Below are 14,000 nucleotides of genomic sequence, written 5' to 3'. Positions count from 1 at the left end.
GGCTGGACAGTGTGTGTGACTTGTGCTCGGCTGGACAGTGTGTGTGACTTGTGCTCGGATGGACAGTGTGTGTGACTTGTGCTCGGCTGGACAGTGCCTGACTTGTGCTCGGATGGACAGTGTGTGTGACTTGTGCTCGGCTGGACAGTGCCTGACTTGTGCTCGGATGGACAGTGTGTGTGACTTGTGCTCGGCTGGACAGTGCCTGACTTGTGCTCGGCTGGACAGTGCCTGACTTGTGCTCGGCTGGACAGTGCCTGACTTGTGCTTGGCTGGACAGTGCCTGACTTGTGCTCGGATGGACAGTGTGTGTGACTTGTGCTCGGCTGGACAGTGTGTGTGACTTGTGCTCGGATGGACAGTGTGTGTGACTTGTGCTCGGCTGGACAGTGCCTGACTTGTGCTCGGCTGGACAGTGCCTGACTTGTGCTCGGCTGGACAGTGCCTGACTTGTGCTCGGATGGACAGTGTGTGTGACTTGTGCTCGGCTGGACAGTGTGTGTGACTTGTGCTCGGATGGACAGTGTGTGTGACTTGTGCTCGGCTGGACAGTGCCTGACTTGTGCTCGGATGGACAGTGTGTGTGACTTGTGCTCGGCTGGACAGTGCCTGACTTGTGCTCGGCTGGACAGTGCCTGACTTGTGCTCGGCTGGACAGTGCCTGACTTGTGCTCGGCTGGACAGTGCCTGACTTGTGCTCGGCTGGACAGTGTGTGTGACTTGTGCTCGGCTGGACAGTGTGTGTGACTTGTGCTCGGATGGACAGTGTGTGTGACTTGTGCTCGGCTGGACAGTGTGTGTGACTTGTGCTCGGCTGGACAGTGCGTGACTTGTGCTCGGCTGGACAGTGTGTGTGACTTGTGCTCGGCTGGACAGTGTGTGTGACTTGTGCTCGGATGGACAGTGTGTGTGACTTGTGCTCGGATGGACAGTGTGTGTGACTTGTGCTCGGATGGACAGTGTGTGTGACTTGTGCTCGGCTGGACAGTGTGTGTGACTTGTGCTCGGCTGGACAGTGTGTGTGACTTGTGCTCGGATGGACAGTGTGTGTGACTTGTGCTCGGATGGACAGTGTGTGTGACTTGTGCTCGGATGGACAGTGTGTGTGACTTGTGCTCGGCTGGACAGTGTGCGTGACTTGTGCTCGGCTGGACAGTGCGTGACTTGTGCTCGGCTGGACAGTGCGTGACTTGTGCTCGGCTGGACAGTGCGTGACTTGTGCTCGGCTGGACAGTGCGTGACTTGTGCTCGGCTGGACAGTGCCTGACTTGTGCTCGGCTGGACAGTGCCTGACTTGTGCTCGGCTGGACAGTGTGTGTGACTTGTGCTCGGCTGGACAGTGCGTGACTTGTGCTCGGCTGGACAGTGCGTGACTTGTGCTCGGCTGGACAGTGCCTGACTTGTGCTCGGCTGGACAGTGCGTGACTTGTGCTCGGCTGGACCGTGTGTGACTTTATTTTATCTTCTCATTTGGTGACCATCTCTGATTCCTAATTCCAGGAGCTTTTCTGCAGGAAGCTGCTGCACTTATGAAAGTTGTAAGACTCACATTGATGAAGACCAGCTCCGACCTCCTGACAAAGAAGAAGGTTCAGCAGACGTTGCGAGACAACAGTGCGCCGAGGGCCGGTGACCGCAGCTCAGAGAGACAGCCCGAGCAGGATCAGGTCATACGGAGTCCATCTTATTACCTTTCTCCTTCTATAGCCTTTGTAGCACGTTACGCCCGGCAGCCATTTATACTGTGTATAACACTCTATTACATATACATTTGTGTGAACTTAAATACACTCAGACTTAGCAGCTTCTGCCATTGAATAAATGTAACTTGGTTATATTGTTTTATAATACTTTCATTATGTTGGGATCAATATAGCTGATCCTGAGCACTATAGGTCCTGAGTTTATCCATAGCATTCTAAAGGAGCGTCCACGTGCAGCTGGTGTCACATTGCAAAATGCGATCCTAGCGCCGGAATGTATCATGAACCCGTCGCTGCGATGTGCCCGGGCTGCCGTCGAGGCTACTGCACGAGTGCGGCAGCCATTTCCGGGGAAGGTTCAGGTGGAACCCTCTGCCAGCTAATTATGCGCGGTGTAGCCCATAGGTTACAGCGGCTATCGCCATTTGTTTTAGATGGCGGTAGCTGCGGAAGCCAATCTCAGGAATACATCACAGTCCAGATGTTGGTAAATTTGGGGCTGCCAGCGGGAATGGAGGGATCGCCGCAGGTATCGGAGCTGTCTGCTGAGATGTCCTTCATACATCCGGGGGATACTTCATATTTGCGGTTAACCCCTGAAAAGTCCTTGGTAGCTGTTGTCCCCAGATGGACCCGAGAAATGGAATTAATGATGAGCATCAAAAGTTTTCTGTGTGCGCCCCCTGGAGGGAGGGTATTTGGGTTATTTTCTTTGCCTTTTGCTCCATGTGGGTTTTGTACCCCTTTGCTCTAGGCCAGGGTTCTGCGGCAGGCTTCCATTTTATTCTCAAATTTTGCACCGGTAAAATGAGGAGTGAGAAAACTACATTGCTGGCGTGCGCAGGTTCTGATACCGCAGCTACAGTACTCGCCCGCCGTTCTGCTCACCTGCGTCATTGTACATGGGTTGTACCTATTCCTTTGTGACAAGCAGAGAGTCTCTGGTACACGGTCAGCAGCTTTGTATGTGGCTGCGATGACAAATGTTGGGGGTGTTAATAACGTCAGTGGGCTGCAATGGGTGCCCAGGTATTAGAGGAGTGAGAGTGCCCAGGTATAAGAGGAGTGAGAGTGCCCAGGTATGAGAGGAGTGAGAGTGCCCAGGTATGAGAGGAGTGAGAGTGCCCAGGTATGAGAGGAGTGAGAGTGCCCAGGTATGAGAGGAGTGAGAGTGCCCAGGTATGAGAGGAGTGAGAGTGCCCAGGTATGAGAGGAGTGAGAGTGCCCAGGTATGAGAGGAGTGAGAGTGCCCAGGTATGAGAGGAGTGAGAGTGCCCAGGTATGAGAGGAGTGAGAGTGCTTAGGTATGAGAGGAGTGAGAGTGCCCAGGTATGAGAGGAGTGAGAGTGCCCAGGTATGAGAGGAGTGAGAGTGCCCAGGTCTGAGAGGAGTGAGAGTGCCCAGGTCTGAGAGGAGTGAGAGTGCCCAGGTATGAGAGGAGTGAGAGTGCCCAGGTATGAGAGGAGTGAGAGTGCCCAGGTATGAGAGGAGTGAGAGTGCCCAGGTATGAGAGGAGTGAGAGTGCCCAGGTATGAGAGGAGTGAGAGTGCCCAGGTATGAGAGGAGTGGGAGCCTCTGCACTCAGAGTGGGACCTTTGGAAAGCCGACTCCTCATGTAAGTGCATATGGGCAGGAAAACAGCCGTCCAGGAATATGTAGAATAAGTGTATATAGAGTTATGCCAGATTGTTAGATAATGAGATGCCGCTAATTGTCATTACTGTCTTTTTGCCTATAATACTTTTGTAGGTGAATTAAATATTTGACAAATGCATGTTTCTGTGATCAGAGCCTGTATCATTATATTATGTTATGTCCGTTACTAACGCTGAGCTGTCTTCCAGAAATACTTTAATGATCATCTACGTGAAACTTTTACTACAGTATTCTGAGTGTGATTTCATTTTACTTTAGAACCTGACCAGCAAGAACCCGTATGAAGGTCTTATTAATGGCGATACACCGATGCTCTCATCAGAAGGTGCGTAATTGGGACGGGTCAGATAACAAATACTGAGATATTTACACTCATTGGAGCTCATTCAGACCCGCTCGCTAGCAAACGGCCGCTCGCTGCAGATGATGTTCGCTAATGTGCACGTGCGTGTAGTTCGCAGTGCGCGTGTACAAACTAGTACGAGCGATCGGAATGTGCTCGCTCGCCCTGCAAAGACAGCCCAGTGGTTTGAGTGACAGGACAGGCCTTTTGTGGGTGGGGGCAGGGCAGTAACGGGGGAGTGGAGTTGCGGACGCAGGCGTGCCAGAGTGTTTTCACGCCATTTCTGGGGCGTGCATAATTAACAGGTAGCGTCATAGTACACGTCACCTGCTTCAATAATACACTGAAGTGCTCGCAGTGCTTGCAATAGGGTACAGTCAACTGCAAGCGCTGCGGTCAGATCCGATGGAAACCGATGTACCGATGGTTTGTATATACTTCCTGGAGATGACGTGTGCTAGTGGGCGTCTATAAACACAAAGTGATCGCTCACCAATACATAGTGGCCTTGCTTATGCCTTGCCGTGCGATCGCCTGCCGTGACGTCACTTAGCTGAATTTCCGTACGCTGGGAGCGAGCGGCCGCATCTAGCGAGCGGGTCTGAATCAGGTCCATTGTTCCATGTCACATATATGCAGATTCATTTCTGTCCTAGGACTGCAATTACAGCCCTTTCTGTACATGGCGGCACTCTATAGAGAGGACAATCTGAAGAGACTGATCACAGCCAGTCCTCTGAGCAGGACCTTGGAGGAGATCAAAGAAGCCCTTACAAAACAGACTCAAGGTATTGACTATGAGAAGTCTCCTCCCTGAGTGCTCCGCACCTGCGGGACTGCAGCCTGACATTATCTGTTCCTCACCATACTAGAACGTCTTCTCTTTCTACTCTGTCTGTTACTGTGTCGTTATCAATATCTTTATTCATAGAGGAACACAGCGGTGTAACCCCAAGGCAACGAATACATTGGTGTAACCCCAAGGCAACGAATACATTTGTAGGGGACGTTAGCAGGTGAGAGGGTTACAGGGCCCAAACTAGGATTTTTGTCACCCGGGGCGAGGCAGTCATTTGGCTCCCCCCCCCCCCCCCCCAAACAAAAACAAATACAAAAAAACAAAGAGGGCATTTTTCTGCGCGCACAGAGGGCGAGCTCGCTCCCAAAAAGGGTGTGTGGTTTCGTGCTGGAGTCATCTCCAGGCGGCGTTTCTCTAGCAACCGCTCGCGGGCCACTAGTGTGCCGCAGCACAGCGGTTGTACATTGCTGATATAGGGGAATAGCATAATAATACGTATTCTGGTTGAAACGGGATGCAGTGTGGAAGCCGCCGGTCTAAATCCTAACCGCCGGCTTCCAGATGTTCTAATCCCGGCGTGGTACTAATGACAGGCTTCTAAATCTAGACGCTTGTCATTAACCAGACGCTTGAAAACCGACGCCCGGCAACCTGATTGAAGTGAGGCCAGGCGCGGACAGCTGCAGGGGGGGGGGGTTAGGTTAGGGCTCCCGGGGGGGACTTAGGGTTAGGCACTCGGGGGGGAGGTTAGGTTTAGGCACACCTAACTGAATTAGGTTAGTGATACTTTCCTTAGGGACGATCGGGATTTTCACCCTTGCCGGGCTGCCGCTATCGGGATTTGATGCGTCTGGCGGTAATACCTACTACACCCCTTTGAGACATATTTATTTGTAACATTAAAATAGTTGTATGCACATTTACCTGTCCTTATACTGCCTTTTCCTTTTTCCCTCAAAGCTCCTTTTGGTACTTGTTCCCTAGTAGCCAGCTTGTGGCCCTTGTCTGTGCAGCATCCAGCAGTAGTCTGCTATCCTGCCCGGTGTCTGCGTTCCATCTCCCTGATGAAATCTTTCCCCCTGCTCTTCACTTACAGCACCAACCTCTGCAGGGAAATGAGAATTCAGGAGGTGACCCCTTTACACTCATCCAGCACCCCAAGTCTCTGTATTTCATCAGCATGTCTTCCACGATACACTTACAGTTAAGCCATTTGCCATTTGCAATTTGCACCTTGTGACGCGACCCAAAAACCTATAGAAATCAGCTATTTGTTTCCAGACGATTTGTCCATTGCAGGCCGGCGTTAATCTCTTATTGCCGCTATTCATTGCAATAAGAAATGAATGATCCCTGGGATGTATTATTAAGCATCCGCAGGGTCTCTGAAAGGAGCCCGTCCCCGCAGGGTGTCAGAAGTGAAGGGAGAGCTAATGTGATCACTGCACTACTCCTTCCAGATCTCAGCGCACTACTGCGCATGCTAGGTCTGCTGACCGTGCACGTGTGAGCGGAGAGTCCCGGTAACTATTGCCATCTGTTGCACATAGACTACAGTGGCTAACGCCCTCTGGAGATGGATTCCGAAGTTTGGTAAATTCTGCAAAAAAAAGCAACCCCCACGGGGGGGACTGTTTATCTGATATGTGCTGTGTTCACCTATATATTATACATATATACATAAGGGCAGGGGCGTATCTATAAAGGAAACAGGGTGTGCGATGCACATGGGTGTGAGTCCATGGGGTAACCACACCGCACACCCTACACCCGTATTTTTTAATACTTACCTCTCCGAAGTCCCACGTCGGCTGTAGCAGCACTGCTCTAGTCGCCTAGAAAATGGCCGCCGTGGGTTTGGATTTGGAACCATTTTCCCGGCGTTTAGCGCATGGGCAGTGGGGAAATCACAGGGAAAATGGCGGCCGTTCCATTTTCCCGGTGACCTACACATGTGCAGTAGATTCTGGGCACAGACTAAAGCCCAAAGTCTACTGCTGCGGTCAGTGCTCTGCCGGACCCCGAGCAGAGAGGAGGAGGCCCCGGACGGGGAATGCACATAGACCCCGTCCTCTCTTAATGCGCCCCTGCATAAGGGTGATACTTAATGGATGTTTTTTTGGAGGGGATATCCCGCAAATAATAAGTGATAAACTGGCCCCTATGCATTTCATCAACACTAAAATAAAGTTTTTAAGGACATTTTCCTTAAGTAACGTTATTTTAGTATTCATGAAGATAAAGATACTTAGCAGAGGAGATGTCACTGATAGCAAGGAGATTTCAGTGATATATATATAATGATAAGTCCCCCTGCGTTAATTTCCACACTCCCCGTACATTAGTACATTAGTATGGGTACATTATTACATTAGTACATTAGTATGGGGATGTGGAAATTTTGGTATTCATCAAATTCCAAAAATTATGTATTTTTGGAATTTGATGGAGTTACTATCTGCCACTGTGAGATGGCGAATAGCAGGTAACACTTACCTGTGTCAGCGTGTGCAGGTCCCCCGGCGTCTTCCTCCAGCGCTCTGGTCCGTCCTCTGGCTCCGGTGGTTGTGCTGTCACGTGTTCTCCCAGCAGAGCACAATAAAGTTTAGAAAAAAAATAAAAACGTTTTTTTTTTTTTAAACTACTGTGGTCAGCTGGGAGAACACTTGACAGCACAACCACCGGAGCCAGAGGCGCTGCAGTGGGCCGGTAACTGTGGGACAGGGGGGAGGTGAGCAGAGGGGGAGCTGGGGGGGACACAAAATTATCGCATCTGTAGGTAGAGCTGCGCATGCGCTGGTTTTACGGATGTAACACTGCATGCGCAGCACGGATTCCAGCTGCGGTAAGTTAGTGTAGATAGAGATAACTATCTATTTCCCGAAAAGCTGTCATCGCAAAAATGACAGCTTTTCGGAATAGATACTGATGGAGAGGAGGAATGATGGATTCCTCCGGTAATTAGGTAGAACTCCATGCGAGTTCTAAACCAATTACCTCCAGAGGAAGTTTAGGTATGATGAATAGGCCCCATAATGAGTACAGTGACCTCTACATGTGATATAACACAAATGGGCACAGTAATAGAGTTTAGGTGCAATGATAAACAAGGATTAGTAACGTGATCCACAGATCTGTGCATTGAAGTGTTATAATAAAATGCCACAACTACTGCAGATTGCCCTCTACTGCTATCTCACTGTTGTTCCCCAGAGGCAGACACGAAGGCAAGATCCACGTCAGTAACCACGGGCACTCTCGTCCCCTTGGACATGAGCCAGCTCTCGCCACGTCAGCTGCTTGTGTATAAGTTCGGATCGTCCCTTCTCCATCTCATATGTCACAGCTGCTCCCAGAATCCTCTACTGCTACTTATAGCTCAGGCAATTCCTACAATCCAGAGTCCTGGATGGGAGAAGGAAGGTCTGCACCTGGGAGATTCCTATTACGATACAGAAAACAGCATCTTGTTTGTACCATCAACACGCCTGGAACATGCTGGGGAGCTGGCCGTGGTCATTGTACATGCAGTTGCACAAATTAAAGCAGGTACTGTACCGTATGAGGCAGATATTTATATATAAAAGTAAAGGTCTAGTTGGTGGAGTGTATTGCAGCAGCCAATCACAGGAGAAGGGTAAGCAGGGCTCTGAGAATGGCAGCTGAGCCAGGGAGGTGGTGTGTAGTGAATGTGGACCCTGATTGGACAGGGATCAGCCTATTCAGGCGCTGCATTCACCACACGCCTCCCGGCGTAGAAAAAGCCGCTAAGACAGCACCTTTGCCCATTTCTCTTACTAGTGAGTCATTAAGCAGCAAGTGCAGGTCTGCAGGATGGATGACATCTAATTATAGGTGAGGGGCTCACACATTTGCCCCGACTGGGTAACTGCGTCTGTGCAACCACTTTAAATGTGTCAGATCTTTTAATCTTTTATTTTAATGACTCCTGAATTTGTGAGCCAACAATACTGTTTATTTTTCTGTACAAATATGGAATAATATTACACAATATTGAACGTCATTTCCAACATACTGTATAGTGTGTCAGTATTATACAGAGTGACCGAATGTTACATTTCTCTCTCCCAGGACTGCACCAAGCTCCCATTAATCAGGAATACCTACAATGGATGAACAGAGCTGTCCGGGCAATCTGTCTTGCTTATTACCACTCGTGGGATACAGGGAGAATGGGAACACTGAGAGTGAGTATAGATGTGCCCAGCTAGTTTGTTGCTCCATACGCTATGTAGCGCGCCACGCATGGCGCGCCACACACTACGCCATGAGTCGCGCCACACAGAAAGTTTCGTAATGTAGCGTAGCGCTGGAAAAAAGTCATAAGGTGTAATACAACTTTTTGTCCACCAGATGTCACTTTTCCTAAACTACACAGCGCATGCGTCTGATTTCCAATGCATGTTCTGTATCACCGCTCGATGATTGGCTGACAGAAGCGGTGATTCGGTACACTATGCAGTAGTACAGCGTTTTCCACATGGAATCAGGAATGTATAATAAAGTTAAAAATCATTAAGTGTGTGAGTCCTCTACTTTTATATAAAAATATTTCACATGTACGCACAGCTCTGTATTACACACTGACTGTGCGGTTGAAGTTGCATACTTGCGGTAATGTAAGTACTGTCGGCACTGTCCCGGATTTAGACATTGTAGTAATTTCATGACTTTAGGAACTACTGTAGTATCGGGTTGAGGCGTGTGACCTAGGGGGCTAATGCATAGCCTCACTGCTTCTCCCGTTTTCTTGTCCCTCATGTTCAAGACTTTGAAAATAAATAATTCATTTTTTATTTTTTTAAATCTTCACTAATTCAGTATTCAGTACATTAGCCACAACTTCCCACCTCCTGGCATTTCTATGCTACTTTATGCCACTGTGTGCTCAAGAAAGGGGTGTATGGCGCTCCAATACAATACCCATGTAGCACCTTGCTAGTCGCGCTACAGTATGGCGTTTCGAGTCTATTTCTACTGCTCATGCCCAGTGTGTCTGGAGTCGCACACTGCATCCCAGACTACTGTATAGTGATTTCATAACTTTAGAAATTAGTAGTACTGCAGGCTGTTTAAAAGTTGGGTCTCTATATTACAAACTGATTTGTGCGTTTAAGGCGCAAACTTGCATCAATGTCAGCATGTCAGCGCTGTGGTGGCTGTCAGCTCCGAGGGGTTACAATGGGATCCTGGCGCATGCCCAGTGGAGCCACTCCATACGTCATGTAGCGCTATGACATGGTGTATGGAAGATCATAGCACTACGCATGCCCAGTGGATCGGAAGTCACACAGTGAAAGTGGGATGGCTGTACTACAGTACATACTGACTGTGCGGTTGAGGTTGCATACTTGCGCCACTGTCAGCGCTGTCTCAGACTTCTACACTATAGTGATTTCATGACTTCAGTAACTGGTAGTGGGCTCTGTTGGAGAGAGAGGTCTCTGTCTTACAAACCGATTGTGCGTTTAAAGAGCAAACTTGCGTCAATGTCAGCACGTCAGCATATACACATACAGTAGCACATGCAGAGCTCTGTCTGTAGGAGACACCAGTGGTGGGGTACAGGGAGAATGGGAACACTGAGAGTGAGTATGTACACATAGCACATGCAGAGCTCTGTCTGTAGGAGACACCAGTGGTGGGGTACAGGGAGAATGGGAACACTGAGAGTGAGTATGTAAACATAGTACATGCAGAGCTCTGTCTGTAGGAGGCACTAGTGGTGGGGTACAGGGAGAATGGGAACACTGAGAGTGAGTATGTACACATAGCACATGCAGAGCTCTGTCTGTAGGAGGCACTAGTGGTGGGGTACAGGGAGAATGGGAACACTGAGAGTGATTATGTACATATAGCACATGCAGAGCTCTGTCTGTAGGAGGCACTAGTGGTGGGGTACAGGGAGAATGGGAACACTGAGAGTGAGTATGTACACATAGCACATGCAGAGCTCTGTCTGTAGGAGGCACTAGTGGTGGGGTACAGGGAGAATGGGACTCACTGAGAGTGAGTATGTACACATAGCACATGCAGAGCTCTGTCTGTAGGAGACACCAGTGGTGGGGTACAGGGAGAATGGGAACACTGAGAGTGAGTATGTACACATAGTACATGCAGAGCTCTGTCTGTAGGAGGCACCAGTGATGGGGTACAGGGAGAATGGGAACACTGAGAGTATGTACACATAGCACATGCAGAGCTCTGTCTGTAGAAGGCACCAGTGATGGGGTACAGGGAGAATGGGAACACTGAGAGTATGTACACACAGTACATGCAGAGCTCTGTCTGTAAGAGACACCAGTGGTGGGGTACAGGGAGAATGGGAACACTGAGAGTGAGTATGTACACATAGCACATGCAGAGCTCTGTCTGTAGGAGACACCAGTGGTGGGGTACAGGGAGAATGGGAACACTGAGAGTGAGTATGTACACATAGCACATGCAGAGCTCTGTCTGTAGGAGGCACCAGTGATGGGGTACAGGGAGAATGGGAACACTGAGAGTATGTACACATAGCACATGCAGAGCTCTGTCTGTAGGAGACACCAGCGTTGGGGTACAGGGAGAATGGGAACACTGAGAGTGAGTATGTACACATAGCACATGCAGAGCTCTGTCTGTAGGAGACACCAGTGTTGGGGTACAGGGAGAATGAGAACACTGAGAGTCAGTATGTACACATAGCACATGCAGAGCTCTGTCTGTAGGAGGCACCAGTGGTGGGGTACAGGGAGAATGGGAACACTGAGAGTGAGTATGTACACATAGCACATGCAGAGCTCTGTCTGTAGGAGACACCAGTGGTGGGGTACAGGGAGAATGGGAACACTGAGAGTGAGTATGTACACATAGCACATGCAGAGCTCTGTCTGTAGGAGGCCCCAGTGGTGGGGTACAGAGAGAATGGGAACACTGAGAGTGAGTATGTACACATAGCACATGCAGAGCTGTCTGTAGGAGGCACCAGTGGTGGGGTACAGGGAGAATGGGAACACTGAGAGTGAGTATGTACACATAGCACATGCAGAGCTCTGTCTGTAGGAGACACCAGTGGTGGGGTACAGGGAGAATGGGAACACTGAGAGTATGTACACATAGCACATGCAGAGCTCTGTCTGTAGGAGGCCCCAGTGGTGGGGTACAGGGAGAATGGGAACACTGAGAGCGAGTATGTACACATAGCACATGCAGAGCTCTGTCTGTAGGAGACAGCAGTGTTGGGGTACAGGGAGAATGGGAACACTGAGAGTATATACACATAACACATGCAGAGCTCTGTCTGTAGGAGGCACCAGTGGTGGGGTACAGGGAGAATGGGAACACTGAGAGTGAGTATATACACATAACACATGCAGAGCTCTGTCTGTAGGAGGCACCAGTGGTGGGGTACAGGGAGAATGGGAACACTGAGAGTGAGTATGTACACATAGCACATGCAGAGCTCTGTCTGTAGGAGACACCAGTGGTGGGGTACAGGGAGAATGGGAACACTGAGAGTCAGTATGTACACATAGCACATGCAGAGCTCTGTCTGTAGGAGGCACCAGTGGTGGGGTACAGGGAGAATGGGAACACTGAGAGTGAGTATGTACACATAGCACATGCAGAGCTCTGTCTGTAGGAGGCCCCAGTGGTGGGGTACAGAGAGAATGGGAACACTGAGAGTGAGTATGTACACATAGCACATGCAGAGCTCTGTCTGTAGGAGGCACCAGTGATGGGGTACAGGGAGAATGGGAACACTGAGAGTGAGTATGTACACATAGCACATGCAGAGCTCTGTCTGTAGGAGACACCAGTGGTGGGGTACAGGGAGAATGGGAACACTGAGAGTATGTACACATAGCACATGCAGAGCTCTGTCTGTAGGAGGCCCCAGTGGTGGGGTACAGAGAGAATGGGAACACTGAGAGTGAGTATGTACACATAGCACATGCAGAGCTCTGTCTGTAGGAGGCACCAGTGGTGGGGTACAGGGAGAATGGGAACACTGAGAGTGAGTATGTACACATAGCACATGCAGAGCTCTGTCTGTAGGAGACACCAGTGGTGGGGTTCAGGGAGAATGGGAACACTGAGAGTCAGTATGTACACATAGCACATGCAGAGCTCTGTCTGTAGGAGGCACTAGTGGTGGGGTATAGGGAGAATGGGAACACTGAGAGTGAGTATGTACACATAGCACATGCAGAGCTCTGTCTGTAGGAGACACCAGTGGTGGGGTACAGGGAGAATGGGAACACTGAGAGTATGTACACATAGCACATGCAGAGCTCTGTCTGTAGGGGGCACCAGTGGTGGGGTACAGGGAGAATGGGAACACTGAGAGTGAGTATATACACATAGTACATGCAGAGCTCTGTCTGTAGGAGACACCAGTGGTGGGGTACAGAGAGAATGGGAACACTGAGAGTGAGTATGTACACATAGCACATGCAGAGCTCTGTCTGTAGAAGGCACCAGTGATGGGGTACAGGGAGAATGGGAACACTGAGAGTATGTACACATAGCACATGCAGAGCTCTGTCTGTAGAAGGCACCAGTGATGGGGTACAGGGAGAATGGGAACACTGAGAGTATGTACACACAGTACATGCAGAGCTCTGTCTGTAAGAGACACCAGTGGTGGGGTACAGGGAGAATGGGAACACTGAGAGTGAGTATGTACACATAGCACATGCAGAGCTCTGTCTGTAGGATACACCAGTGGTGGGGTACAGGGAGAATGGGAACACTGAGAGTATGTACACATAGCACATGCAGAGCTCTGTCTGTAGGAGACACCAGTGGTGGGGTACAGGGAGAATGGGAGCACTGAGAGTATGTACACATAGCACATGCAGAGCTCTGTCTGTAGGATACACCAGTGGTGGGGTACAGGGAGAATGAGAACACTGAGAGTGAGTATATACACATAACACATGCAGAGCTCTGTCTGTAGGAGGCACCAGTGGTGGGGTACAGGGAGAATGGGAACACTGAGTGTATGTACACATAGCACATGCAGAGCTCTGTCTGTAGGAGACACCAGTGGTGGGGTACAGGGAGAATGGGAGCACTGAGAGTATGTACACATAGCACATGCAGAGCTTTGTCTGTAGGATACACCAGTGGTGGGGTACAGGGAGAATGGGAACACTGAGAGTCAGTATGTACACATAACACATGCAGAGCTCTGTCTGTAGGAGGCACCAGTGGTGGGGTACAGGGAGAATGGGAACACTGAGTGTATATACACATAACACATGCAGAGCTCTGTCTGTAGGAGGCACCAGTGGTGGGGTACAGGGAGAATGGGAACACTGAGAGTGATTATGTACACATAGCACATGCAGAGCTCTGTCTGTAGGAGGCACCAGTGGTGGGGTACAGGGAGAATGGGAACACTGAGAATGAGTATGTACACATAGCACATGCAAAGCTCTGTCTGTAGGAGGCACCAGTGGTGGGGTACAGGGAGAATGGGAACACTGAA

The 14,000-nt window shown here is 49.8% G+C and overlaps 1 protein-coding gene across 1 annotated transcript in view; it reads left to right on the top strand.

Moving 5' to 3' along the window:
* LOC148513469 (uncharacterized) overlaps positions 1-14,000 on the top strand; it is a 466,228-nt gene that overhangs the window by 341,460 nt on the left and 110,768 nt on the right. The window contains exons 86-90 of the mRNA XM_088481822.1: positions 1,501-1,667; positions 3,618-3,684; positions 4,359-4,490; positions 7,715-8,050; positions 8,594-8,709. Of these exons, the coding sequence (XP_088337948.1) occupies positions 1,501-1,667; positions 3,618-3,684; positions 4,359-4,490; positions 7,715-8,050; positions 8,594-8,709 (818 nt within the window). The remainder of the gene's footprint in view (positions 1-1,500; positions 1,668-3,617; positions 3,685-4,358; positions 4,491-7,714; positions 8,051-8,593; positions 8,710-14,000) is intronic.

The sequence above is a fragment of the Taudactylus pleione genome, unplaced genomic scaffold (assembly GCF_031769625.1).
Source record: "Taudactylus pleione unplaced genomic scaffold, aTauple2 ptg000278l, whole genome shotgun sequence".
Taxonomy (NCBI): Eukaryota; Metazoa; Chordata; class Amphibia; order Anura; family Myobatrachidae; genus Taudactylus; species Taudactylus pleione.
Note: the sequence above shows the minus strand (reverse complement) of the source record. Positions and strands in the feature narration are given on the sequence as shown.